At 47.0% G+C, this 26,339-nt stretch overlaps 1 protein-coding gene across 2 annotated transcripts; it reads right to left on the bottom strand.

Annotated features, from left to right (window-relative positions):
* Window positions 1-562: 562 nt before the first annotated feature.
* On the bottom strand, window positions 563-26,308 carry SCAMP2 (secretory carrier membrane protein 2). 2 transcript variants are annotated; one of them, XM_055002617.1, is made up of 10 exons: window positions 26,085-26,308; window positions 11,958-12,038; window positions 10,467-10,556; window positions 9,285-9,410; window positions 8,644-8,761; window positions 7,388-7,516; window positions 6,638-6,797; window positions 5,666-5,767; window positions 4,477-4,594; window positions 563-2,758 (listed from the first exon to the last, which is right to left on the bottom strand). In XM_055002617.1, the coding sequence occupies exons 1-10, from the start codon at window positions 26,139-26,141 to the stop codon at window positions 2,612-2,614; spliced, it is 1,128 nt and encodes a 375-aa protein (XP_054858592.1). In that variant the 5' UTR covers window positions 26,142-26,308; the 3' UTR covers window positions 563-2,611. The 2 variants fall into 2 exon arrangements, with proteins under 2 accessions (XP_054858592.1, XP_054858591.1); XM_055002616.1 differs by lacking the exon at window positions 9,285-9,410 and having other exon boundaries at window positions 26,085-26,304.
* Between the last annotated feature and the right edge of the window lie 31 nt (window positions 26,309-26,339).

Genomic DNA, 26,339 nt, shown 5'->3' with positions numbered 1-26,339 from the left:
TGAAAAGGTGGTATGAATAAAAACATGCGAAGTGCTATACAAATAATTAAAAATAAGTTGTCAAAAGTTACATCTTATCGAGAAGCTAGGCAGGTCCACCTACTTTGTAGAAAAGACACTAATACTCAGTTTCTCGGGGTTGCATGTTTTAAAAAATCATCTATTGGAAATCTCTATTACCACTTTTCTACCTCCAAGCTGGCCAATAGGAAAGGGGGTTCAGGTTTATATTAAAGCGTACAAGGATTCCAGATTCACCATAACTGCATATTGCTCTAAAGATACCTTGCAAGGATAAGGTCATTTGTGACCCTTACAATCTAGTCTCTACTTTGCTTGCTTCACCCACCCTTCCTTGCTTCATCCCTGGCCACAGGCTAGGCATTCTTTTATCCACCTCTCAGATCTATCTCAGCTCCTGGATCTAGGGAACTGTCCCCTCCCCCCAAAAAGAATTCCCACCCCACTCAACTCAGGGGCTAGTCTTGAGAACAGACCCACGTCTTCATTGCACAGCAGTTATTTTAAAAAGCAAACCGACAAGCTTTTACTAACAGTCTGTCATCTTTATTTTGTATTTAAGCACAAAAGTTTGACATATACATTTTTACATTGGGGGGGGGGAATCAGAGGTGGAATTAAAGTACACCTGAGAAGGGAAAGAAATCGTTGTAGAAATCTCAGTTCTGCCATCATTACATACATTCAAAAAGAGACGAAGAGGCCAAAAGATGCTGCCCTGGGATGTACTGGGCTATGGCAAACCTCACACAAGTGAGGTTTGGAAACAGGGGGAAAGGATGCTACTGTTTAACAAGAGACACCTATCACAGAGCAGGGCTGCCATCTTTTCTGAACATGGCCTCTTTCTTACCCTACCAAGAGCACTCCGCAAGCCCATCACACCTGGTAGATCTCGGTGGGCCTTTCAGATCGGTTAAGGAACCTGCTAACGAAGACGCCAGATGCAAGACTATAGTGTCTTCCACTCTGGGCCATCTAGACTCCCCAACACACAAGGAAGCAAGCAATTTCAAGTGTTCGCTTTTGCTTCCAGGCTACACCTTGCCTTATTCTCGATATTTCTGTTGCACCTGAAACCACCACCTGACTTGACAGCATGGCTCCAGGATCTCCCACGTAACGTGTCACTGCCTTTCTTGAAACTTTTCCACGTCATCCCCCACATCAAGTTATTGCCAAGGCTTCCCTCTCGCCCTTCCCCACCACCTTCAGTCCAAGGGCGTTGCTGCCTCTCTCCCTTCCACATACTTCACTCCTGCAAAGTGCATGCGCGCAGAGAAGAGAGTGTTTTTCACATCCCATGTCCACTGAGAAAGAGACCACCAGTCTGAATGCCAGGGATTTGTGAAGATCAGAGAGAGGGGAAGAATCTAAAAGCATTGGTTTGGTACAAAGAAACACATCGATGTGTTTTGTATGAATCTTGCTCAATGCATGACGGTTTCAGGACAGGTGGTGTTCCAGGTGGACCCTGGCCAGATAACACTGAATGAGACCATCAGGAGCGGAATAAAAGGAGGTTTCTGTGAGGCCAACTTGAGGAAACAAAGTGCTTCAGCTAATGATGAGTCTTCCAAAAACCTTTGCTCCCAAGGATATTTAGAAAGGGAGTAAAGAAGAGAGCTTTTAGAAAGTGGAAAGGAGGGTAGTGAGCAAAATCAGCATGAGATTATTGCCAAAAATATTTTTTAAAAATCTACCCAGATTTCTTGAAGGCAATCATCCTTTTACCTCCAAGGTGGTTTCATGCCTTGACCTGCAGCTTTTCCGCTGCTTTCTGGATCCTAAAAGAATGCTTCAGCTAGAAATCGCTGCGTTACTCAACGTTGCTACCCCTAAACAGCCGAGGAGTCCAACAATAACCCCCCAAATGCCATCATCCTCATATTTAAGGCTACAGATGTACTGCCAGTGTGTAAGTCCACAAACAAAAATTCCCCTTTCGTGGAGGTGTGGGCAGTGCAGATACATGTTCTACAGGGCATGCCTTTAGAAGAAGCTCACACACTGAAAAATTAAGCAGGGAAAGAAAAGGCCATGCTCAGCTCACATCCCGTACACCACAAAGCAAGTATGTGCCAAACACATATCCAAAATCCCTCATCGGCTGGCAGCGAGAGGTCAGCAATTTATTTAAACTTGCCAACCCCAAAAAATAAGGTGGAGGGGGGAAGAGTGCGGCAAACTCCAACAGTACCTTCAACGGGGCTGTGTTAAGAAAAATAAGTCATCCTCCACAGCAACTCCAAGTGGAAGAGAAGTTAACGAGTGCAAAATTGGCTTCCAGAGCCGCCCCGCCCCCAGAAGACAGGAAGGGGAAGAAACGGTGAACACATCCATGAATTTCTTTTCTTTTCAAAAGGAGATGTAATCAAACTAGGGAAGGGGGAAAAAGACAAGAGCCGAGCCTAATCGTGGCCTCCTCTCAAGAGAAACACACTGATGCAGGCAGGAGGGAAGTCCAGGAACCTCTTCTAGCTGGCATTTGGGAGCCAAGACTGGTATCCCTGGAAAACACACCCTGGAACGGTAGAGATGAAGGAGTGATGAGGGAACGCCCACGCAGGCCCTTTTCGGGGAAGGGAGGCTAGTTCCCCCGGAAAGCGCTCTGTGCAGCGGTAGAAGCCGCCCCGGCTGCAGCGTTCTGGAAGCCCCGGTTGGTGAGGATGCCTTGGGAGAACTCCTCTTGGGCTCTCTGGAAACTGGCTCCTGTCCGGCGATACAAGGAATGGACCTTGAGGGAAAGAGGAGAACAGACGTCAGAGCACTTTTGCACGTCCCCTCCTTCCTCAGCCAAAACAGATGGAGGCTACCTTGGAAGGGACGGACGGAGAGCAACGGCCGTTACTCCTTTACTCCCTTCTCTGGTAAGGGTAGGGGATGCCCCACCTGAGGTTGCCACTCCGTCAGCCATCTACAGCACGAAGGCAGTCAACAAACCCCGTCACACTGGGCAGGAATATGCTTTAGTTTTTCAATGTACAGCAAAGAATTTGAACCTAGACTTTCTACCAATGTTTGGGAGAGATCATTTATTTCTCAGAGCCTGGTGCAGGCCTCTTGCAACTGTACCATCTCAAAATGCAGGTGAAAGACCACATCCGAATGCTTCCTCGCATCGGCCGTGTCCTTATGAACGCCAAAAGCCACCACTGCCAGGGAGAAGGCTTCTCCCAGAGTAGCTAGCTTTCCTCCTGCATGCCACTTTTCAGAAAGGAAACTTTCACACATGCTGTCCCACCTGTATTTTGAAGTGATGAAGAGTCCCAAGAGAACAGCACCTTGTTGGTTCTCAAGCAAATTTCTCATGCAGGATGCTAGGAGGTACTTAACAGTCACCAAACCACAGACAGAGTTAAGTTGCTTCCCTTTGCAGAGTCATAGGAATTTTTAAAAGCTTTTTTTTTTAAGAACAGAGATGCGCGGCCATGTGAAGGAAGCAGCCACACTGCAAAGTGAGTTGTCATAAACAAAACTCACTGTCATTGCTTCCCCTCCAGCAAGCCAGAAACTTGTTCTGCCAGAATGCTGAGATACTCGCGGAACAGCTATCTTCATGATTTCTGGAGGAGCAGTCTTAACACTGAAATTCATTTGCGTTCCTAGCAAAGCGATCGTTGGAAAGAACTGACGTATCTTATGACGGCTAGGGCTGTATGGTTTTAAGAACCACAAAAAACAGGGAACTGGGAAAATTAAACCTGTGCATCAGAAAATGAGTACGGCGCATCACGACTAGGTGGCAAAGTCTCACCCACTACTGGGACACATCAGGAAGCCCAGCCATCCTCATTTTACCATTCAGACACTGCATAGTTTTTGTTCAAGGAGGCAGACCCCTTGTTCGTGATTCTGAGGATCCAAACAGGAAAGGGTAAACAATGCTTTCCGGGGATTCTTAAGAGACTTATTTAAAAGTATTTAGTATCTTGCCTTTCGGTTGCAGGCTGTCAAGGCAGCTCACAACTTAAACTGTAAAAAGAGCAAGAACAATAAAACGCTGTTTTGCATGCACCATCAATAAATTACTAAAAAAAAACAAGCGGCCAAAACCGGCAGCGACAGATCAGCCAGGCACATTCGAGACCATTAAAAGGCCGAGAAAACCAACAAGGCTGCTTTCATTTGGCGATGGAGGAAACCAGCAGGTACAAAGGAGTTCCAGAAGACAGAAACCACCAACAAAAAAGGCCCCGTATCGGTTCGTTTCCTCCCTCCAAAGAATTCCATCCTAGCAGGTCATCGCTGGAAACTCTGCAGGGAGTGGATCTTAGCAGCAGGTACCAAAGATGAGGCAGTTGTGATGGGAGGCACATGGACCAAGAGCGCAGGTCTGAGAAGCAGGTCCAAAGAGGACAAAACGCCCGTTATTTGTTCCCTTTGTTAAACTGGTACAGGAATGACTGCAGCCCACTGGGGGGGGGGGGGCTTCCTCTCCATGCACAAACTCACCCGCTTCAGCAGGAAGAGAGAGAGAACGGAGCAGACTGTGAAGAAGGAGGCGGCCACCATCATGATGACCGCCACGGCCAAGTTTTGCTTAATCTCGGAGAGTGCGGCAATCCAACCACTGCAGGAGAGGCGCCGGAGATTTGGACAAGGAGCAGGAAGCCGGGTTGCGTCGGCAGGAGGGGAGGAAGGGAAGAGGCACACAACAATACAGACAGGTTAGGATGTAGCCCAAAATACCATATATATATATATATATATTTGCTCCCCCCTTTCTCAGTTTGGTGATCAGGGATATGCTTGGATATCAATTGCACAGGCACGGAGTAACCGACTGTATTTTCTTTGACAGCGCCTATGCGCTCTGACTCCTGCAGAACAGTGTTAGACTGTTTTACAACAATCATTTAACGCTGTTGCATTGGGACATTAAGAATGCATCCCGCACAGGTTTTACGAGAGGCCCCGAGTTTATTTTTGCAATGAAACACGTATGTGCATTCAGGATTACGGAATCAACACTGCCGTTAGTGGCTTATCCCCACTCCCGCACTCTTGTGGATCCATCAATCTTTCACATGGCCTCAGTCAAACAGGAAGGGGGAAAAAAAACCCAAGCTTTCTGAGGACAGCTAGTGCCTGTAGATATTCAAGAAGAACGCACAGGCTACCGTGCCTTCCTAGAATTTACCACTGCTCATAAGACTGGCATTGCCCTGTTCTTATTGCAGACTTATTTAAGATATTTATATACCATTTTTCAAACAGCACGAAGTGGCTTCTAGAGAAAACCAGCTAAAAGTGAATTACGCAAATGAATTTATCTTTTGCTTTTTTGTCTCTGCTGTGGAGAAGAATGAGAAGGGGAAGGAAAGAGCTTCCGTCAAGCAAGAGAAAGCAGAGAGGAAAGAGAGGACTGTCACGGGCACGAGCGGCATGCGAGGGGTAAGCACGGAAAGGAGGTGGTGTTAGGAAAGGTTACACGAGATACGTGCCTTTTGGCGAAGGACTAGAGCAGGAAGCTTGGAGTTAGAGGCGCTTCGGCTGGGATCTTTGGAAGCCGTGGAACAGGAGAGAAAAAGAAAGAGCTTTAGAAGGGCACATTACGGAAGCCTTAGGTGCAGCCACCAGCTGGCAGCAAGAGACCCTGCCGTTTGCCACCATCGCGCGGACTGTAGAAAATAGGGCTTACCTGTCCCCCCATCCAGGGATGCCGACGGCCTGGATGATGTAGATCGCTACTTGGCAAAAGAAGACGAAGAAGAAGACAAAGAAGCTGAAGGAGCTGTCAGACCTGCCAAGAGAGAGGGAACGTTTCAAGCCAGACTTTCTCAGAAGCGGGCAGCCAACCATGGGGAACCTCTTAAGTAGGGCCTGGTGTGAGTTGTGTGTGTTGCACAGAAGATAAGGGAGCTCTGCTGCTAACTGATCCCGATTCTCTAGTGGGGAATTGGACCATCTCTAAGCTCAGCTGTGTCTTTAAACCATGGTTAGAGCCAAACACAGGGACAATGGAGCAATCGCTTTGCACTTACACTTGAACTGACAGGGATGCTGACCAAGGCTGCAGCCGACTATGAAACCCCATCGCCCACTTTATAATTGCTTAGAGCTTGTCAATGGAAGAAACTAGCAGAACCAAATACGCAAGTGATTCCAGCTTCTTCATCTGAAAATACGCCAATGGCATTGGAGCAAGGACACTGGCGCAAGGAGCACACACACACATGCCACAGGGATTTACTTCTGATCACAGGCCATTGCATGGGCTGTTTTGGCTTGGCGGGGGGCAGGGAACAAACCGAGTCATCTAGGAATCGGTAAACGGCACACTGGAGTTTGACACAGGATCGAAACCTTGCCAGCTACGAAATCCCAAGAGGTGGCTGTGAGCAGCCTCCCCTGTCTTAGCTTAGCCTACCTCACAGGGTTGTTGAGTTTAACATAATGCTCAATGGTCCTTGGCAGACAGGTAGGCTGCAGACGTAAGAAACATGGGACCATAAGGGTGGGTGGGAAATCACCCTTTAACGAGCCAGATACACAGAAGCAGAGGTGAACTCGATGCTTGAAGGATTTTTTCTTTTTTAAAAAAAGGTCCCATAAGTGTAACTAAGAACATTTTCCTCCATCCCGACCCCACCATCGAGGACATGGTACGCACCTGAAAGCCTTATAAATTGGCCGATACCAACAGAGGAACGCGCAAGGGGTGAACAGAATGAGCCACAGAATGGAGAGGCCGAAGTCCACGCCTCTGTCTGCGCTCACCGAGAACCAAGAGAGGCAGGCAAGCAAGTTGAGCAGCAGTGTGAACGAGTGAACTGCTCGGGAAGAAGAAGGAGTGAGTGGTTAGGCAGGCAAGGACTGAGGACCTCTGGAACAAGCCTTTGGGAGGAGAGTGACAGATGGAAACAGGGCCCCATGCACCCTCCGCCAAAACGAGCAGAGCCGGTGACGGCTACAATGCTTGGACCAGAACTGGCAAGTCCCGGGTTCAAATCCCCCCTTGGGTGTGAACCTTCCCAGGTGACCTTTGCCCAGTTTTTCTCTCTAAGTCTAACCTTCCTCACAAGGTTGTTGCGAGGATCAAGCACGGCAGGGGTATGTGTGCCTGTAGGAAGCCTGCGTATGCCACCCGCAACCCAGTGAGGGTGAAAACAGCGTGGAGGGCGGAGTTTTTAAAGCAGGAGAACAACAGGAAGAGGAGGAGGGGGAAAAGTTGAGAGCCCCCATTCCCTCATGTCATTCCCCTCCTTGGAAACACGACCCCCAGCAGTGTCAGCTGGAAAAGAAAGATGAGTATTTAAAAACAATCTCGGGACTTCTACGAGGATCGCAATCAGGCCTGGGGATATTCAAGTCGCTTTCCCGAAGAATGTTCCTTAGCCACCCCTGGACAGTTTTCACTCACACATCCACAGGTAATACAGCATCTTGCAAATCCGCTGGTAGTCGGCAGGGATGTCTGCAGAGAAGTCCTGATAAAAGCAGGGCTTAATAGGACAGAACTTGGGGAGCGGGGGCCAATTGTTCTGTTTTGCTGTACAGACAGAGAGAGAGGAGAGAAAAGACTCCAGAAAGGTCCACGGAGGCCTTCTCTTCAGGCTATCGTGCAGTGCATCCCACCTCCGTAATGTTTTTACACAACTTGGGTATTGTTTTGCATGGTTATTTTGATGAAAAGTACATGACCCTGAACTACAGGAGACCAAGATACAGTTTAAAACACACACATTCTGCAACAACCTAAAATACACAGAGGAAGTCAAATCCGGTAGTCTGAAGCTACAAGGCTGACCATCCAAGGCAAGCAAGATGCTAGGCAGACCCCATGATGCATACAGCAAAGTTTGCAGGTTTTCTGTGCAGGAACTGCTGTTGCTGCTTAGATGGGGGAGGAGAGGGGAACTACAGAGTCTATTCCAAAGTACCCAGAGCCTGCTTAAGACCACCTCTCCCTGCACAAATCTGTGTGGCAGCTCCAATCTATGCAAATCTTCCTCTCTGTTCCCCTTCTTCCCAGGGTACGTTCTGTTGCAGCCCATGCTTGGCCATGCTCGGGACTTGCCCCCATTTCTGTGGAACAGTCTTCTGGAAGAGGCACAAAAGGCTCCCATTCCGGAACAGCTGTTAAGACAGAATTATTTAGGAGGATGTTTGGGGCTTAGTAATTAACAATCTATGGGGCCAAATGGACAGTTGAATATCGCAGGAGATATTGTGGATTTATTTGGGCTCTGGCAGTGATTTTGTTTGCTGGCTACTCTGCTCTGCATTGAGCCTGCCTGTGATGAGCAATTTCTTGTTTGGGTTTTTCTGTCTGTTTCTTTGATTGGTTTTGCTTCACTCGCCATGGGTCCCAATTTTGTCAGGAGAAATACGGATTGACAACTATTGATAAACATGTATGATTAAGTTGGGGGGGGCACTGTGCACACAAGGAGAAATAGGGACTTCCATTGTGCCACTGAAGACTGTTCTTTGGTGGCCTGCTATGTCAGGATGAAGATCGGGTCCATTTGGCGAGTCACAGCGCACAAACTGTTTACCAGCCAAAAGGGCTTCAATAGGCAGGTTTGAACTCAAGCGCTCGCTACCCCTGCTCCTAACACAAGACATGATGACATTGGCCCGGCTCTCAGGGCAGCAGCAAGGGGCGCCACTCACGGTCGAAGCCTGCCGCGCTGCTCTGCAGCTCACGCTCCTTTCTCTCCAGCTCCGCAGCTTTCTTTTCCAGCTCCTCCTGCTGCCGAAGGAGTCCAGCGTGCGCAGCTGAGGCTGCAGCCTACGTGGGAAGGAAGAAAATGAAAGACAGCAAAGCAAAGGGGGAGGGTGTTTCTCTAAAATGGAAAAAAATGTCAATTCTAGATTCTGTGTGGTGGATGCGACAAGAAATAGAAGCATTCTTGAATGAACAGACGGCTGAAACCACCACTTAAGCACCTTCAACAGTCTAATAGTTTACGAGACCATATAAACTGGCTTTTCTAATTGCTCCTAAAAATCATGAGGTCTAGAAACTTTTTTTAAAGGTCCAAGATCTTAGGGATCCTACCACAGCTATCAGCCGATTCCCTCGGGCTGTGTTTCATGACTCACAGCAAAACTGAGGCCACGTTGATTATACTGTGAATGGACACTTTAGAGCTTCCAGTACGGGAACTTCTCCTCCCATCCCACCCCCATTTGAAAGAGGAGAGAGCTCCGGGAGTTTGGCAAGTGGAAGCCAGGAGGCGGCAAAATCTGCATCTGTTACAGAACAGAAAAACGCTCTTGCCTTCCTGCTCATTTTCCTACCCTTTCGCTACCCTTTGTACCTGGTGCTTATTCCAAGAGCTGGTGTCTTCTCCTAGCAACCTTTGCCTCTCTGAACCTTCTGAGCTTGCTGAGATGAACTTAGGAGTCAGGTACCTGCTGGCCTGTTTAAGCAGCAACTGCAACACACAACTACGCTGTATCTAGGCTCACAGGTCGGGGGTCATCCTGTCACTGGGTGAAACTAAGTTACTCACATTGTTAACAGGTCATGAGGGTGACACACACACAAGGGAAAGGGTGGGGAGGGTTCACATTTTTTTAAACGCATTCAAACACTCCCTTTTAAAATTTTAATTAAAAACAATCTAAGACTCTTTTCATTGAAAAAAATGTAAGAGTGCCAGCACTAGAATACTGACAAGTTAGTTGTTTTATGAGAAAGAAGTGAAAGGTCAAATGGGAAATGCTGATTCTTGGCCAAGGGACCAGGTGAGATCTGTGCTGTTAGAAGGGCTGTTGCAAAAGTATGAGGCTGGTAAAATAAAGGGGAATGGGGCTAAGATACAGGCGGCCCGGAGGCGTGGGCTTCAATGGGCAATGGACTTAGGGAAGCCTGTATGCAGGAGGCAAAAAGTTATGAGGCTGAGGAAGAGAAAGTAGAGCTGAGTAAGTAAAACCTTTCATATATCTAGTGACAGGAACGGTAAAGGCTGTAAGAATGTGGACCCTAAAGAGGTGTGCCTTGACCTGGATAGGCCAGGCAAACTTGATCTCATCAGATCTCAGAACCTAAGGAGGATCAACCTTGGTTAGTAATTGGATGAGAGACCTCCAATGAAGACCAGGGTTGCAAAGGCAGGCAATAGCAAACCACCTTTTAGCTCTTGCCTTGAAAACCCCACTAGCAACTGCCATAAGTCAGCTATAACTTGATGGCTCTCTCCAACACCACCAAAGAGGTGAATGTCTCAGGTGGATTTCAACTAATCCACTTGCTGATTTTTGGTTCCAGGTGTCATGCTTGTAAAGTTTCCCTTTCTCGGGTTCTTGCATACGGAGCCACAGGAAAAGTCAAAGTATCTTCCCTAGCAACCAGGAGGGGGACTGACGCAATGTTCAGTGCTAAACTGCATGGATAACAGTGCTGCCTATTAGGGATAAACTTCCGTCTCTCATTCTCTCTCTCTGGAGATGCAACTGAACCTTAGGAGGGGCACAGTGGGGAGTGATACCTGGGGAGTTGGCTCCACAGATGGTTGCAGTACAGCTGGTTGTGAAGTCCCCGTGGTTTGTGTTGCTGGAGTGGTCTGAGCCACATTTGTCTATGTGAGAGAGAAGTAAAAGGTCAGAAGAGGATGTCAACACCTGGTTCCGCAACTGCCACAGCAGTGTTCAGTGGGTTTCCCAAGTGAAGACCAGACAAAAAGCATCAAATACATTAGTGGATGCCCTTATCAGCGTGGGTCAGATGTATTGTCTTTCCAGGGATGTATTTCCAAGGATCTCCCCATACTGGAATTTAGAGAACAATCACCCTAAAAAACAAACAAAACCCCCTTGGGAACATCAAACTGTTAGAGGACTGCATTGCGACAGTCTAGAAATCTGGTAAGCTCATGGAAAACCAGCCTGGTACAGTGCTTAGAATGCTAGCCTAGGATTTGAGAGGGCTGGGCTGCCATGAAACTCACTAGCTGATGTTAGGCCGATTACTCTTGGTCTGACCTACTTCGCAAGGTTGTTGTGGGGATGAAATGGGGGGAGAGATACCATAGATACCTTGGCAGGATAAAAATGCCACAGACAGATTAAAACCTATTTAATGAATATATTTTTGCCGTGCTCTTCTTCCAAGGAGCTCAGACCAGCATATGTGGTTCTCCCGATCCTCGTTTTATCTTTGCAATGACCCTATCAGGCTCAAAGAGTGAAAAGAACAAGTTTCTGGAAGAATGGGGATTTGAACTGGGGAGATTCTCTCACTATCCGCAAATTGGGGCTCCCAGGGTGAGGTTCACCCAGTGCATTTTGGGGGTCCTGACCCCTGCGATTACCCCATATGTGAGAAATTCGACTGCATCCTTTGTGGTCTCCCAGATTCTAGTCCTAGCTAAATAATTCAACAGTCAGTAGCTTGGAAAACATCATGAGGCTCAAGATCATTCATTCCAACCACGGTTGCTCCCTCAGCCTTGCAATGTTCCATGTAGGATTGCCAGGTCCCCTTATCCTCCCAGCAGGAGTGTGGGGACCCAACATTTACCTTTCTGGTGCTCCAGGGATGCTCCTCGTGCTACGAAGCATGGGAGCACTCTCGGGGCAGTCCCATGACATCAGTGACATTGCCGCGCCAGCCCCGGGAGCACACCTGGGAGGCCCGTTCCCTGGCTTTCCCCCCATTGGCCAGGTAAGCAGTGGGGAAGGCCAAAGGTGGGAGTGGGGGATCTCCCACCCCCACCAGGGGAATGGGATCCCTAGTGCCCTGCCATATCATCGTTCCAACTGCAGAGGGAAGGGCCTGAAAGCCCCCTTGGCCTCTAACTGCCTTCCTCTTGCCTGAATAGCGTAGAAATACCGCTGTTTCCCAAGAAGAGTGGTTTAACATCAAACACTTTCTGGCTCCAGACAGTTCAATGCCCCCATTTCCTACCACTCTAAGTAAACCCTTCCGGGGCACCTCCCAGCACCAGCTGCCACAGGACTTGATCGGAGTCTGCACTTACCAGCCGAGAGCTCTCAGTGAAGGGATTGAATTCATCCAGGCCTCCCTGGTTAGCATTTGTCAACTGGGTGACTGAAGGATCCTGAAAGAGAAGGGGGGATGGGTGGGGGAACAGAGATGGTTTAATACCCATACCTTCGAGGGAGAATCTAGACCTGGGCGTGCATGCAGGGAGGCCAGGGGCAGAAAGACAAATTCCTTCCTCCCCAAAGAGACCCTGCCTGTTCCCACCTCAAGTACCATAGCCTGTTCCAACGGGTGAAGGTTCGCTACAATTTTAAACAGAAAGGAAATCGCCTGACCAAAATAATCATTTCCTCTGGATCATTGCTTTCAGGAAGAGATTCAGTGCGGCTTTGGTTTAAAATAAAGGGGGGGGGGCTTGGTTCCTGTGAGGGGTCGCAGTCAGAAGTTACCAAGCCCAGAGAAATAAGGAAGGCCAGGTCTAGGGGCCAAGCTGAGAGCACATGGATGTGATGCGCCGCCTGGAATGAACTCAGTACTTGTCTAGTAATTCAGCCAATAGGGAATGATCCCCCAGCTCCCTGTCCCCCACGTTCCATTCCAGACCCCACATTCATGGATGCTATGGTGCCCACAGGTACCATGTTGTAAACTATAATGGAGCCGCTTTTTCATATTCATTGCAGAGTGCCACTGAGCCAACATTTTTTTTAACAACACCTGAGCAGGGCCAATCATGCAGGTTTTCACTGTGTGATCAATACCAAGCTAGAACAGACTGAAGACCCCTGCAGTTTATAGGAGGAATCTCATTCTTTCTGCACATTCCATAGCCTTTCAATCGTGCCAAAAATCTTTGGCCTTTGCATCCAGCAAATAAAATCCTTATAGGGCTGGGCAAGCAAGGAGAGCTCCGGTTTTGATTCTAGAGGCAGGATCAACCCGGGTGTCATCTCCGCTTTCATTTCTCAGCACATGCAGTAAGCTCCCCGTTTAATGAATAACTTCAGACAAACAGCCTAGATTCTGACACTCCCTGCCCCGTCATGCGGTTGCACAACAAAGCAAACCAGGAAGATGAGAACAGCTAAAAGCAGCAGCTAGCAAAGAAGACTCCATTCCTTTGCAGAATTAAGGAGGTGGGGTCCACAGAGGTGCTCAGACAAGAACTAAGAGCTAAAGAGACGAGTCACACGAGGAGGAGCAGGTGAAGGGAGCCGCAACGTTAGCCGGGAAGCTGAGTTTTAAAAGAGATTGGAAGGCCCTGTCAATTTCCCCTCTCTACAGAGCCAGGGAGATGGCTGCTCAGAGGGCTTGTTAATTTCCTTTTTGCCTCCTAGAAGGGGAGGTGAAACTGCCAGAGCCTTGAGGAAATTAACAAACCCTCTAAGCAGCCATCTCCCTGGCTCTGTAGAGAGTAGGGATGTGCGTTTCGGCATTCAGAATGCCGAAAGAATGCCGAAACAAAAGTGTTTCGGCTTCTTTCGGGGAATGCCGAAACGTTTCGGGGAATGCCGAAACGTTTCGGGTAGCCGAAAGAAAAAAGCCGAAACGTTTCGGGATTCTTTCGGCTTTCTTTCGGCTTTTCAATGGGAAAATGCCTCCGTCTTCCCGGACGTCTGGGGGAGGCATTTTCCCACCGAATAAGCCCAAAATTGGTGGGGACCTTCCTCTAACCCTTCTCTAACAACCACCCAAGTTTCAGACAGATTGGACTTTGGGGGGCCATGTTATGGCCCCCCAAAGCAGGTCCCCCCATCCTCCCATAAGAAAGCGAAGGAGCAGCATATTGTTAGCATGCTGCTGCTGATCTTTCTTCATTATTTCCTATGGGGAAAAAATGAAGAGGCAGGCTTCCTTTGCCAGGGGTGGCATTTTGCATGCAAAATGCCCCCCAGCCCTCAGGGGCCCTTCTCCCACCCCTCCTCCCACCCCCACCAAGGCTCAGCCTGCTCCCACTTGGGGGGGCCATTTCATGGCCTCCCCAAGTAGGTGCTCTAATCTCTACCACTGACAGCTGGGGGAGGCTTGTGTTGCCAGGGGTGGCATTTTGCATGCAAAATGCCCCCCAACCCTCTGGGGCCCTTCTTCCACCCCTCCTCCCACCCCCCACCAAGGCTCAGCCTGCTCCCACTTGGGGGGGCATTTCATGGCCTCCCCAAGTAGGTGCTCTGCTCTCATCTCTACCACTGACAGCTGGGGGAGGCTTGTGTTGCCAGGGGTGGCATTTTGCATGCAAAATGCCCCCAAGCCCTCAGGGGCCCTTCTCCCACCCTTCCCCCCACCCCCCACCCAGGCTCAGACTGCTCCCACTTGGGGGGGCCATTTCATGGCCTCCCCAAGTAGGTCCTCTTTTCTCTACCACTGACAGCTGGGGAAGGCTTGTCTTGCCAGGGGTGGCATTTTGCATGCAAAATGCCCCCCAGCCCTCTGGGGCCCTTCTCCCACCCTTCCTCCCACTCCCCACCAAGGCTCAGACTGCTCCCACTTGGGGGGGGGCATTTCATGGCCTCCCCAAGTAGGTCCTCTCAGCCCCTAAAGTCCACCCCTTACAGCCCCACACAAACCCAATTCCCCCCCAGCTGCCACACACAGACCCAAATCCCCACATTAGCCCCTCACAGACCCAAATCCACCCCCACCTGCCCCACACCCATAACCCCAGGAACAGGCTGGCAAAGGCCAGCCCTCTCCCTTTGTTCCCTATGCTGGGAACTTCTAAACTCTCTTTCCCTGGGCAATTCTGCACAGCCCAGGGGTGCCACAATGGTGGGCACACTTCTGAGTGCCAGCTGGTCCCTGTGAAAGACCACCTGAACCACAGACACCCTCCCTCAAATTCCCCCACCACCTACAGAGATGGCTGGCCAGCCAGCCCCATTGTTCCCTATGTGGGAACCAACTGCACAACAAAGAATAAAACAAGAACAACACAAAATAAAGTTTTAAAAAAATTATATTCTCCCTTCCAAAGTACAAGTAGGCAAAGCATTATGACACATTACACCAGCAGTCCCCCACACAGAAAAATTAAAACAAAACTCACTTAACATCAGAGAATCACAAAGCATGATTCCTGTCAAAAACACTTTATTTCTTGAACAGCTTTAGGTTACACAGCAGGGGGGAACACCAAAGGGCATGGCAGCACTATCTTACACAAAAATAACACAACTCACTTCACATTAAAGAATCACCCCAAAAAATTGCTGTCAAAAGCACTTTATTTCTGTAACTGCTTTAGGTTACACAGTAGGAAGGCACCACAGAGCAGGAAAGCAGTGTACTACACAAAAATAACACAACTCACTTCACATCAGAGAATCACACAAACACAATTGCTGTCAAAAACGGTGAAGTGGGTTGTATTATTTTTTGTAGTACATTGCTATCATGCCCTGTTGCGCCCTCCTACTGTGTAACCTAAAGCTGTTCAAGAAATAAAGTGTTTTTGCCAGGAATTGTGTTTTTGTGATTGTCTGATGTTAAGTGAGTTGTGTTATTTTTGTGTAAGATAGTGCTTCCATGCCCTTTGGTGTTCCCCCCCTGCTGTGTAGCCTAAAGCTGTTCAAGAAATAAAGTGTTTTTGACAGGAATTGTGCTTTGTGATTCTCTGATGTTAAGTGAGTTGTGTTATTTTTGTGTAAGATAGTGCTGCCATGCCCTTTGGTGTTCCCCCCTGCTGTGTAACCTAAAGCTGTTCAAGAAATAAAGTGTTTTTGACAGGAATCGTGTTTTGTGATTCTCTGATGTTAAGTGAGTTTTGTTTTAATTTTTCTGTGTGGGGGACTGCTGGTGTAATGTGTCATAATGCTTTGCCTACTTGTACTTTGGAAGGGAGAAAATAATTTTTTTAAAACTTTATTTTGTGTTGTTCTTGTTTTATTCTTTGTTGTGCAGTTGGTTCCCATCATAGGGAACAATGGGGCTGGCTGGCCAGCCATCTCTGTAGGTGGTGGGGGAATTTGAGGGAGGGTGTCTGTGGTTCAGGTGCTCTTTCACAGGGACCAGCTGGCACTCAGAAGTGTAATTCAGTAATTCTAATAATTCTAATAATAGTGTAATTCTAATTCACGTAATTCAGTCCTGGAACCACTAGCGATCTATTTAGATAGTTTTCTGCAGCCTTCCGTGAGGTCAGTTAAATCCTTTATTAAAGATACTACTGACTTCATAAACTTAGTTGAAGACATGGTGGTCCCTACGGGGGCATACTTACTCACCCTAGATGTACAATCTCTCTACACGTCAATCCCCCATAACGAAGCCAGAACAGTCATAGAACAGACTTTAAATAATAGACATAACCCCTTTCCGCCCACCTACTTTTTGTTGGACCTCCTGGACCTTATTATGGAGAAAAATTACTTTCGTTTTGAGACCCAGTACTATTATCAAATAAAAGGGGTCGCGATGGGTTGCCCCGCGGCCCCTAGCGTGGCAATCCTGTTTATGGCAGCTTTAGAAAATAGATTCCTGTATGACCCAGAGATGAACCCGTTCTTGAAACAGATGATTTGCATGAGAAGATTCATTGACGACATTTTTTGCATAATGCGCACGTCATCAGTAGTAGAGGATTTTGTGGCTTGGTTAAATGGATTAGATGAAAACATACGCTTTACACACCAAGGCAGCCATCAGAGTATCCCCTTTTTGGATGTAGTGGTCTTCAAGAGGACAGACACGTCCCTGGGTGTTAAGCCCTTTCGGAAACCCACTGATAGAGCCGCATACTTGCAATATAATTCTTACCATAGGATGGCGCTTAAAAAGAACATCCCGGTGGGACAATTTTTACGCATTAGGAGAAATGCATCGTTTCAATTTCATTACCAACAAGAAGCTAATAGGATGAGTAATGACTTTAAAGCACGTGGATATCCAACTTGGGTAATTTCCCGTGCGAAACAAAGAGCGGATCGTTGCACCCGCTCACAGTTGCTATCCTATAGACAGCGTGAGGTAGATGGGCGGGGTATTCCCTGGGCCATCGACTATTCCCCATTAGCGGATTCGATAGTTAAAATCATCAGGAAATATTGGCGCGTCCTGGCAGGTATCCCTGGCTGTTCAACTCCGCCCCGCATTGGGTATAGGCGAACTAGGAGTTTTAAAGACCTTCTAGTACACTCGGACCTTACGGACCGAGCTAAACAAACCAATTTACCACTTGGTCACTTTCCTTGCGGCCACTGTAGTGTGTGTGCTCTCAGTGCAGATCTTAACACGCTAAAATTCCCCAAGATTCAGTATCCAATAAAATCTAGAGACTTTTCTACTTGCAATACACACAATGTAGTGTACCTTTTACAATGCTGTTGTCCAATGTCATACGTAGGCTGCACTAGCCGCTCTGTGCGCCTTCGCATTCAGGAACACCTCTCAAGGGTTAAAACCCATAGTGAAGACACACCCCTTTACCAACATCTCCGAATGAAACACGGAGGGGATAGAAGTTTCAGATTCTCTGTTTTAGAAGTAGTAAAGAACCCTGGTTTCAACAAACGTATGCTCCTCCAAGCAGAGATAAGATGGATTTTTAGGTTAGATACTATGCTCCCAGAGGGTTTGAATAACGATATTGACTACTCGGTGTTCCTCTGAACTTCATGCGTAAAACATATAAGCATCTCCCTCCTTCCAGATCAACATTTGTCCACCCCTTTCCTTCCCCCCGCTCCCTTTTCCTCCCGTTTCTGGTTTTTGGTTTCCCTTTTTCTCGCCCCTTTTTTTCTCCTTTTTTTCCTCCGTTTTCTCCCCCCTCCCTCCCCCCCCTGTCTCCCCTCTCCCTCCCCCTTTTTTGGCTCCTTTTTCTACTGGTTTTTTCTTTCTTCCCTCCTTTTCTTTTTATTTACTATTTTTCTTTCTCTTTTGGTTTTCCCTTCCCCTCCCTTCCCTTGTTTAGGTCCCACTCAGACATGAGTCATTTGAAATAAATGTATCTGGGACTGATATGTCTTTAAATCAATTAATTGTATGGCAATTGACCTAGTGGCTTGTATTTAATGGTGGATATCCACGCCCCCCGCACCTAACTCGAGAGCTGGATTTCTAAGTGTAAACCTGAATGTAAACCAGAATGCTTTTTGAGTTTGGATACAAAATACTTTGATTAACTGTAAGTATGAACTGGCGTTCCTTCCCCCCGCTCCTCTTTCCTCCCGTTTCTGGTTTTTGGCTTTCTCTCTTCTCGTTTTCTTTTTCTCCGTTTTCTCCCCCCTCCCTCCCCCCTCTCTCCTTGCTCCCCCCCTTTCTGGCTTCTGTTTCTTTTTCTCTTTATATTGTTTTTTCTTTTTTCTTCCTTCTTTTTTCTTTCTTGCTTTTCTTTTTCTTTTGTCTCTCCTTCCCCCCCCCCCTTCCCTTGCTAAGGTCCCACTCAGACATTAGTCATTTGAAATAAATGTACCTGGTACTGATATGTCTTTAAATCAATTAATTGTATGGTAATTGACAATTGACCTAGTGGCTTGTATTTAATGGTGGATATCTACGCCCCCCGCACCTAACTCGGGAGCTGGATCTGTAAATGTAAACCTGAATGTAAACCGGAATGCTTTTTGAGTTTGGATACGAAATACTTTGATTAACTGTAAGTATGAACTGGCAGACGGTAACACAGGGGCAGCCAATATTGGGCTGATTACTGATAGTTTGTGATATAAATTGTAGGACATTGGTGGCCTGATGAAGAACTGGGTTTGAAACGAGCCGAAAGGAATAGACCGGTATAGCTCGTCGCCACCTTGGAGCTCATAAATCTTGGACGCCACCGATTAACTTCAACTGGCACCGTTTGCAGCCTGTGATAAAGAGGTTCCGTTAACACATGGGACTTGACTCTCCCAGTCTATTGGAACAAGTTTGCAGCCACATTGAACTGAATGGAATCGAAACTGTTGTGTTTATATTGACTGTATAATTTACTTGTGCTGCAATAATAATAATAGCTGTGTTGGCACACTTCCTTGTTTTGGTGTGTGCTCTTTCACAGGGACCAGCTGGCACTCAGAAGTGTGCCCACCATTGTGGCACCCCTGGGCTGTGCAGAATTGCCCAGGGAAAGAGAGTTTAGAAGTTCCCAGCATAGGGAACAAAGGGAGAGGGCTGGCCTTTGCCAGCCTGTTCCTGGGGTTATGGGTGTGGGGCAGGTGGGGGGTGGATTTGGGTCTGTGAGGGGCTAATGTGGGGATTTGGGTCTGTGTGTGGCAGCTGGGGGGGAATTGGGGTTGTGTGGGGCTGTAAGGGGTGGACTTTAGGGGCTGAGAGGACCTACTTGGGGAGGCCATGAAATGCCCCCCCAAGTGGGAGCAGTCTGAGCCTTGGTGGGGGGTGGGAGGAAGGGTGGGAGAAGGGCCCCAGAGGGCTGGGGGGCATTTTGCATGCAAAATGCCACCCCTGGCAAGACAAGCCTTCCCCAGCTGTCAGTGGTAGAGAAAAGAGCACCTACTTGGGGAGGCCATGAAATGGCCCCCCCAAGTGGGAGCAGTCTGAGCCTGGGTGGGGGGTGGGGGGAAGGGTGGGAGAAGGGCCCCTGAGGGCTTGGGGGCATTTTGCATGCAAAATGCCACCCCTGGCAACACAAGCCTCCCCCAGCTGTCAGTGGTAGAGATTAGAGCACCTACTTGGGGAGGCCATGAAATGCCCCCCCAAGTGGGATCAGGCTGAGCCTTGGTGGGGGGTGGGAGGAGGGGTGGGAGAAGGGCCCCAGAGGGTTGGGGGGCATTTTGCATGCAAAATGCCACCCCTGGCAAAGGAAGCCTGCCTCTTCATTTTTCCCCATAGGAAATAATGAAGAAGATGAGTAGCAGCATGCTAACAATATGCTGCTCCTTCGCTTTCTTATGGGAGGATGGGGGGACCTGCTTTGGGGGGCCATAACATGGCCCCCCAAAGTCCAATCTGCCTGAAACTTGGGTGGTTGTTAGAGAAGGATTAGAGGAAGGTCCCCACCAATTTTGGGCTTATTCGGTGGGAAAATGCCTCCTCCAGGCATCCTGGAAGACGGAGGCATTTTCCCATAGAAAAAAGCCGAAAGAATGCCGAAATAATGCCGAAAGAATCCCGAAAGTCGAAAGCCGAAAGAGATTCTTGTTTCGGCTTTCGGCTTTAACGATAGAGAATCTTCTTTCGGCTTTCTACTTTCGGCTATAGCCGAAAATTTTTCGCTTGCACACCCCTAGTAGAGAGGGGAAATTAACAAAGCCTTCTGATCTCTTTTAAAACTCAGCTTCCTGGCTAACACTGTGACCCCCTTCAAGTGCTCCTCCTCGTGTAATTCATCTCTTGTAGCTTGGGTCACTGGAATCTAAGGTTTCTTGGCATGCACACCAGAGGCAGCTGTTGCACTGGGAAGGCGAAGAGCCAGAGAAAGTTGGGAGAGTGCCTTGCTCCAAAAATCCCCTCCACCAAGTAGGCTGGCTTATCCCAAGCACAACAGCCTCAGGGCTGGTCTGGCCACGGAGGTCCAGAAAGGCACGAGAAGGTAAAGCTGCAAAATGTGTGCCTTGCTGCAGAAGAAGCTACTGTTCACTCCCTGTTGCAAAAGGCAACTCCATTCTCCTGAGGAAGAGCCACCTTACACCACCGTCACAAGCAATTCAGCTTTGTGAACTTTGTTTTTACACAGTGGGGGATTAGAAGGCTTTACAGTGCAGTCTTTTCCACAGTTGCTCCACTCGCAATCCACTGATTTCAGAGTACTGATTTCAACAGGCATAGACTGGCGTAACTCTATACAGGACTGCACCATCTCGCACACACACATCCCGTGTTTTTTCCTGTTCCCCCTGAATATTCCTAGTTGTATTTTCCTCTGAACACAGACTGATTATCTGATTTTTTAAAAATCAGAAATAAAACAAAATAAAAGCAGAAATAAAACAAAATCAAACACTTAGCTATTTAAAAGCTACAGGACATTTCTGCAAAGTCCCATGAGTTACATCAGCATACAGATGTAGTTGGATTTTTTTTAAAAAAAACATTTCCAGCACAGAACTACTGCAGTCTGATTTTGAGCACATTTGCTTGGCTTATATTTAAATGAAAAAAATAAAACGCCACTAATTTTCTGAAGCAATCCACTTTTAAGAAACGGAAACAAAACTCCCCCAATGTTTACTCAAATATAAGCTGATATTACAGACCTGTGTTTCACGTTAGAAAGAAAATAATTACAACCTGCAGGAAACTCAACAGCGGAGAGAACAGCATATTTTAAAAAGAGGACAAATATTTCCTGTGATTACAGACGAAATTCAACTGCCTACAGCACAGATCACAAATGCCAATGTTTGGTTCCCTCTTGTGAGCAGATTCAAGAAGTGATGGGGAGAAGTTTACTGTTCATTCATCCGTCTATACATAAAGTAGGTGGAACATATTTGTGCGCATGGATCTTTTAAAGACCAAAATCTCGAACCTCCTGCATGACAAACAGGTCTTCAGTTCACTCCCTGTCAGCATCTATTCCTGCCGGTCTGAGCAGACAATACTGACCTTGATGGACCAAAGGCCTGACTCAGTATAAGACAGTTTCATGTGCATCTTAAGCGCAGTAGGACCTTTTAAAGCCCACCGACATCACTAGACTAAGAAGTGTATAATTGTGTTTAGGATTGCAATGCAAAGGTGACACGTTTATGAAAATGGAAAGTTCCACGTTCTTTGAAAGAGTGCAACCAAATGTATACAGAGAGAGCGATGTAAGCTGATGGGTGGACCTCGAATATTTATGTTATTTATTGGAGCAAGACTTTATGAACATAAAGGGACTGCAGAGAATCCTATGGGATTCCTGAAGCCACAGGTTTGTATTCTGGACCCTCAAAACTGTAAAAGAGCAGAAGTAAAAGTTGGCATCAAAAACTGAAGGAGAAAATAAGACCTGCTGAACGCAAGAGGGGTTTCAAGGAAATACAATTAAATGGCTCACAAAGCACGAGAAGCCACAGGACAGCCAAGTCAAGAGTTTTGCTGGAAGGTTTCATCTTCTTCAGAAAATACTTCCAGAAGTACCATTGCTCTGATACACAACTGGGAACCCACTGAGGCCAGTGCCAGAGATCACACCTGCCAAGGGCTTGTGGTTAACATCTCAGCCTCAGGCAAACTGATTTAACTTGATCCTCAAAGGATGGCAACTTGTTTCACAAGAGGGGAAAGGCTGCAAAACCCTTGTTGCGCGCTCAAGTGCTTTGCAAAAGGATCCATTAGAATCAAGGTAAGCAAGGCCATGGATGTTCATTATAAAGGGAGTTTAGTCAGCATCACGATCAAAGCTTCTTAGTATTTTCCCAGGATTTATCTGCAAACATGGGAAAGGAAGGCAAGCCTGTTGGGAAGCAACGCCACATCCTTGGCGTTCAAAAAGATCTCTTTTGTGGGGGTAGGGACTGCAAGTTAATCTACCAGCTACTATTAACTTCAAAGGATTCCAAGCAGGGTTGGTTTTGTTTTGTTTAAGTGAATGTACGTTCCCCCACCCCACCCCTTGATTTCCTTTTTGGACAATCAAATCAAAAGTAGACGCAGAGAGTTTACACCAACGCTACTGGAATCCTGACTTTTAAGCTTGCAATGGAACAACGTAACTTCTATTAGCCATACGATTAAGGATACAAGCCCTGTTAGGAAGGATGAACTGGTTCATCTCAAAGGTTTCTGATTCACTTACACTCCTTGCTAGGACTGAAAAAGAAGACCAAATAAGGTCAAAGCATGAGTTATGTTTCAGTTCTGAGAGTGAGAGAGTCTGGTGGCAGCAGATTCATTTCTATTGCAAGCCGTGGGAAAGAGATGGCCAAGAATCGGATGTTCTGGAACGAAGGCAGGCTCAACACCATCTTTCAAAGACCTCTGAAAACCTCTCTTGGGGTGCTAGAAGAACAGGAAAAACCTCTGTACCATGCCTGGAAATACCTGGTTTAAGGAACTCATGAATGGCATCATCAGTTTACCCATAGGGAAATTTAAACCCAAGTTCCACAAGAGGAAACAGGCAGTTGTGCCCTCCAGAACAGTTCTCCATGGTGCTACTGCATCGTTGCATTCGCTCATCAGCAGAACTGTGCTTGACCGACACCCAGGCCATCAAGATTATGAGGCTGGTTTGGGAGCCACCAGCCAACTCCCTTGGTAAACAAAGGCATGTTTCAAAGATGCACAGAGCTGCCAAGGCAGCTGACTCAAATGGCAAGTTGTACTCTGGGAACGAACAAAATTCCAGAACGCTTCATTCCCCTCCCGGTTGCTGAGAATGGACAATGCCCAGTTGCCTTAAACAGTGTATCCAAAATATCACAGTAGAAAGAAATTGCGATAGCACAGGAATGCAGTCGGCATGCAGTTAAAACCAATGAATGCAAGATGTTTTGCATCAGATGCACTCGGTACACCATTGCGACAGCAACTGCATCCCCCCTCCAATTTGCTACTTGGGAGTTTCAACAACTTCCTTTACACCAACTGAAGAGAAAGCAGAAGCCACTTGGGTACTTGGCAAGAATTATTTACAGAGCTTCTTTCTTTGGATGCAAAATAGTAAGGAGTCCAGTAGGATCTTTAAGACTAACCAACTTTATTGCAGCATAAACTTTTGAGAACCACAGCTCTCTTTGTCAGATGCATGACCAAGAGAACTGTGGTTCTCGAAAGTTTATGCTATAATAAAGTTGGTTAGTCTTAAAGGTGCTACTGGACTCTTTACTATTTTGCAACTACAGATTAACATGGTTAACTTCTCTGTTTCTTTGGATGGATTCACACATGCCATTGGCAAGATAGTTTTTTAAGGATGTAGGCTACCAAAGACTGTTTGAGGGAGCCGCCCCCCACACAGGCCCAGGGGTTTTCACCACTCCACCAACTTTCCCTCTCTTCATAAGAGGATAGTTGGAAGACCAACTGCCAAAAGAGTTGCCAGGTGGGGACGCCAGAAGGCAAATTCCTTTTTAAAAGGCCTAATCCACACATGGAAAGGTCATTGCCATACGGACTTACAGCGAGAAGCAAACAGTATTTCTTAGAAGTTGCTGTCTCTGGCTTGAAAGCTCTTCCCCCTCAACCCAGACGTGAAGAGGGACTATGAACTGGCAGCGCAAGATGCTCAAGGGACAACCTTTCGGAGTTATGCTAGGAAAAAATATATAGTCTTCCCTGCAAATGCACACACTTTATTTATGACTGCTACAGTTTCATATTAAAAACGCTTAGTGCTGAGAATGAGGGACCGACTGTTCCTTCTCAGGTTCCAGAAAGGAAGCTTGTAATTGGAGACACAGAACAGCCAGCACAGAATGGCAGTCAGAGTGCTGAACTAGGTTCTCAGAGACCCGAATTCAAATCCCATGAATAGTTTACTGGCCGAGCTTGAGCTGTCTGCTTCCTCAACCTGGCCTACCTCACAGGGTGATTGTGTGTGCAAAATAGAAGATGAAGCAAGAACCAAGTATGCCCCCAAGTTCCTTGGAGAAAGGGCAAAATCAAGAAGCACTAATAAGAACTTAAGTCCAGTGGCACCTTACAGACCAACAAGATATTCATGGATATGCTTTTAAAGAGTTAAAGCTCCTAAAGGGATTTCTGACTCTCAAAAGCTTATACTTTGAAAATCTTTTAAGTCTCTAAGGTGCCACCAGTCTCAAATCCTGCTGTTCTACTGCAGAGCAGACCAGCACAAAATAATCAACAGGATTTAAGTCCAGTGGTACACTAGAGACCAATGAGATTTTCGTGGTATAAGCTTTCAAGAGGCAAAGCTCCAGTACTTGAAAAAGGGAGTTCTGACTCTCAAAAGCTAACATCCTGAAAATCTGGTTGGTCTCTCTCTCTCTCTGTATATATATAAAATCATCATTGCCAATAATAATAAAGACCATTTTTTCTGTACCTAACATGAACCTTCTCTCTTCTATTTGTTTCTTTCAAGTGTAAGAGACTAGAGGTGTAATGTGATTATACTTATTAATAACAACAGGTAGGGAGCCATGTTGGTCTGCAGTAGTACAGTAAAATTTGAGTCCAGTGGCATCTTAGAGATCAACAAGATTTCCAGGGTATGAGTTTTCAAGAGTCAAAGCACCCATCTTTAGATAGCATTGGACTCAAAAATTATTATTATTATTAACAGCCTCTCTCACTAGGACCCTAGGTGGATTACAAGCATGAGGGGGAAAAAACTTTTCAGTCAATCAGTAAGTGAATTACAAAACATGATAACATCTAACAGCAAAAGAGGAAGATGCAAGTCCAGAGGCACTTTACAGTCCAACTAGATTTCCAGGGTATGAACTTTTGAAAGTTAAAGCTTCCTTCATCAGCTATCTCTGACTCTCAAAAACTCATACCTTGGAAATCTAGTTGAATTCTAGCAAGCTAGTGGAGTACTCAAATCTTGTTTTTCTACTGCAGACCAACACAGCTTCCCATCCGAAGCTTTCTGGGGTAGAATAGAACCATGTATGCAAATGTATGTTTAAAGACTAAACAAAAAAAAAGCAGTGCACGAAAGTCTTTCGGCCCAATCCTATTCATTTTATTTATTTAACTGAATTTATATTCTGCTCTCCCCGCAAGCGGGCTCAAAGCAGTTTGTAACAATATCATAAATACAATAATAAAAACACAGCAGCATAAAATATAAAATCATCAAGCAATAATAATTTTCAACAGATCCAGAGGAGTTAGCTGTGTTAGTTTGTAGTAGCAAAATAGTAAAGAGTCCAGTGGCACCTTTAAGACTAAACAATTTTACTGTAGCATAAGCTTTCGAGAACCACAGCTCTCTTGGTCAGATGCATGAGTTACTCAACAGAGTTACTCCAGTCTAAGCCTATTGAAATCAATGCGCTTACACTGGAGTAACTCTGCTCAGGATTACACTGTACATCCCTAATAAAAGTCCCCTCTTAACCTGAACTATTGACTCAAAGCTTGCTGCTTCCTCCCTCGCAATGATTGACAGAGAATACCTTTCTTCTTCCTCCCACCTCCCTGCAGCTCCTTAGCCAATCAGGGGGCGTGGCAAGGAAGCCCTCTCATTTAGGGCGTGACCTCGCACTCCCCCCCCTCAGGGGGAGGCTGCGCGCGCAGACCCTCCTCTAAACAACTCTCAGGGAGGGGAAGAAAAAACCGTTAAACCCGTTAGTAGCCGCCGCCTCACCTGGAAGGGATTCACGTCCACCGGGTCCGCGAAGGGGTTTGTATCGAAGGCCGACATGGCCGGTTCCAAGCTGGGTCCGCCGCCGCACCTGCTCTCAACCTGGTCCGCTTCCTGCTCCCTGGATACCTCACACTTCCGGGAGGACAGCGCCTGTTCCTGATCCGCTGCGCCTGCGCGTTACGCCCTCCCCGTTCTCAGCCACGTGACAAAGCAAAGCCTTTGTGACTTCAGAGAGGGGGAAATAGGTAGGCAAAG

This window comes from Eublepharis macularius, chromosome 18 (genome assembly GCF_028583425.1).
Source record: "Eublepharis macularius isolate TG4126 chromosome 18, MPM_Emac_v1.0, whole genome shotgun sequence".
NCBI lineage: Eukaryota > Metazoa > Chordata > Lepidosauria > Squamata > Eublepharidae > Eublepharis > Eublepharis macularius.
Note: the sequence above shows the minus strand (reverse complement) of the source record. Positions and strands in the feature narration are given on the sequence as shown.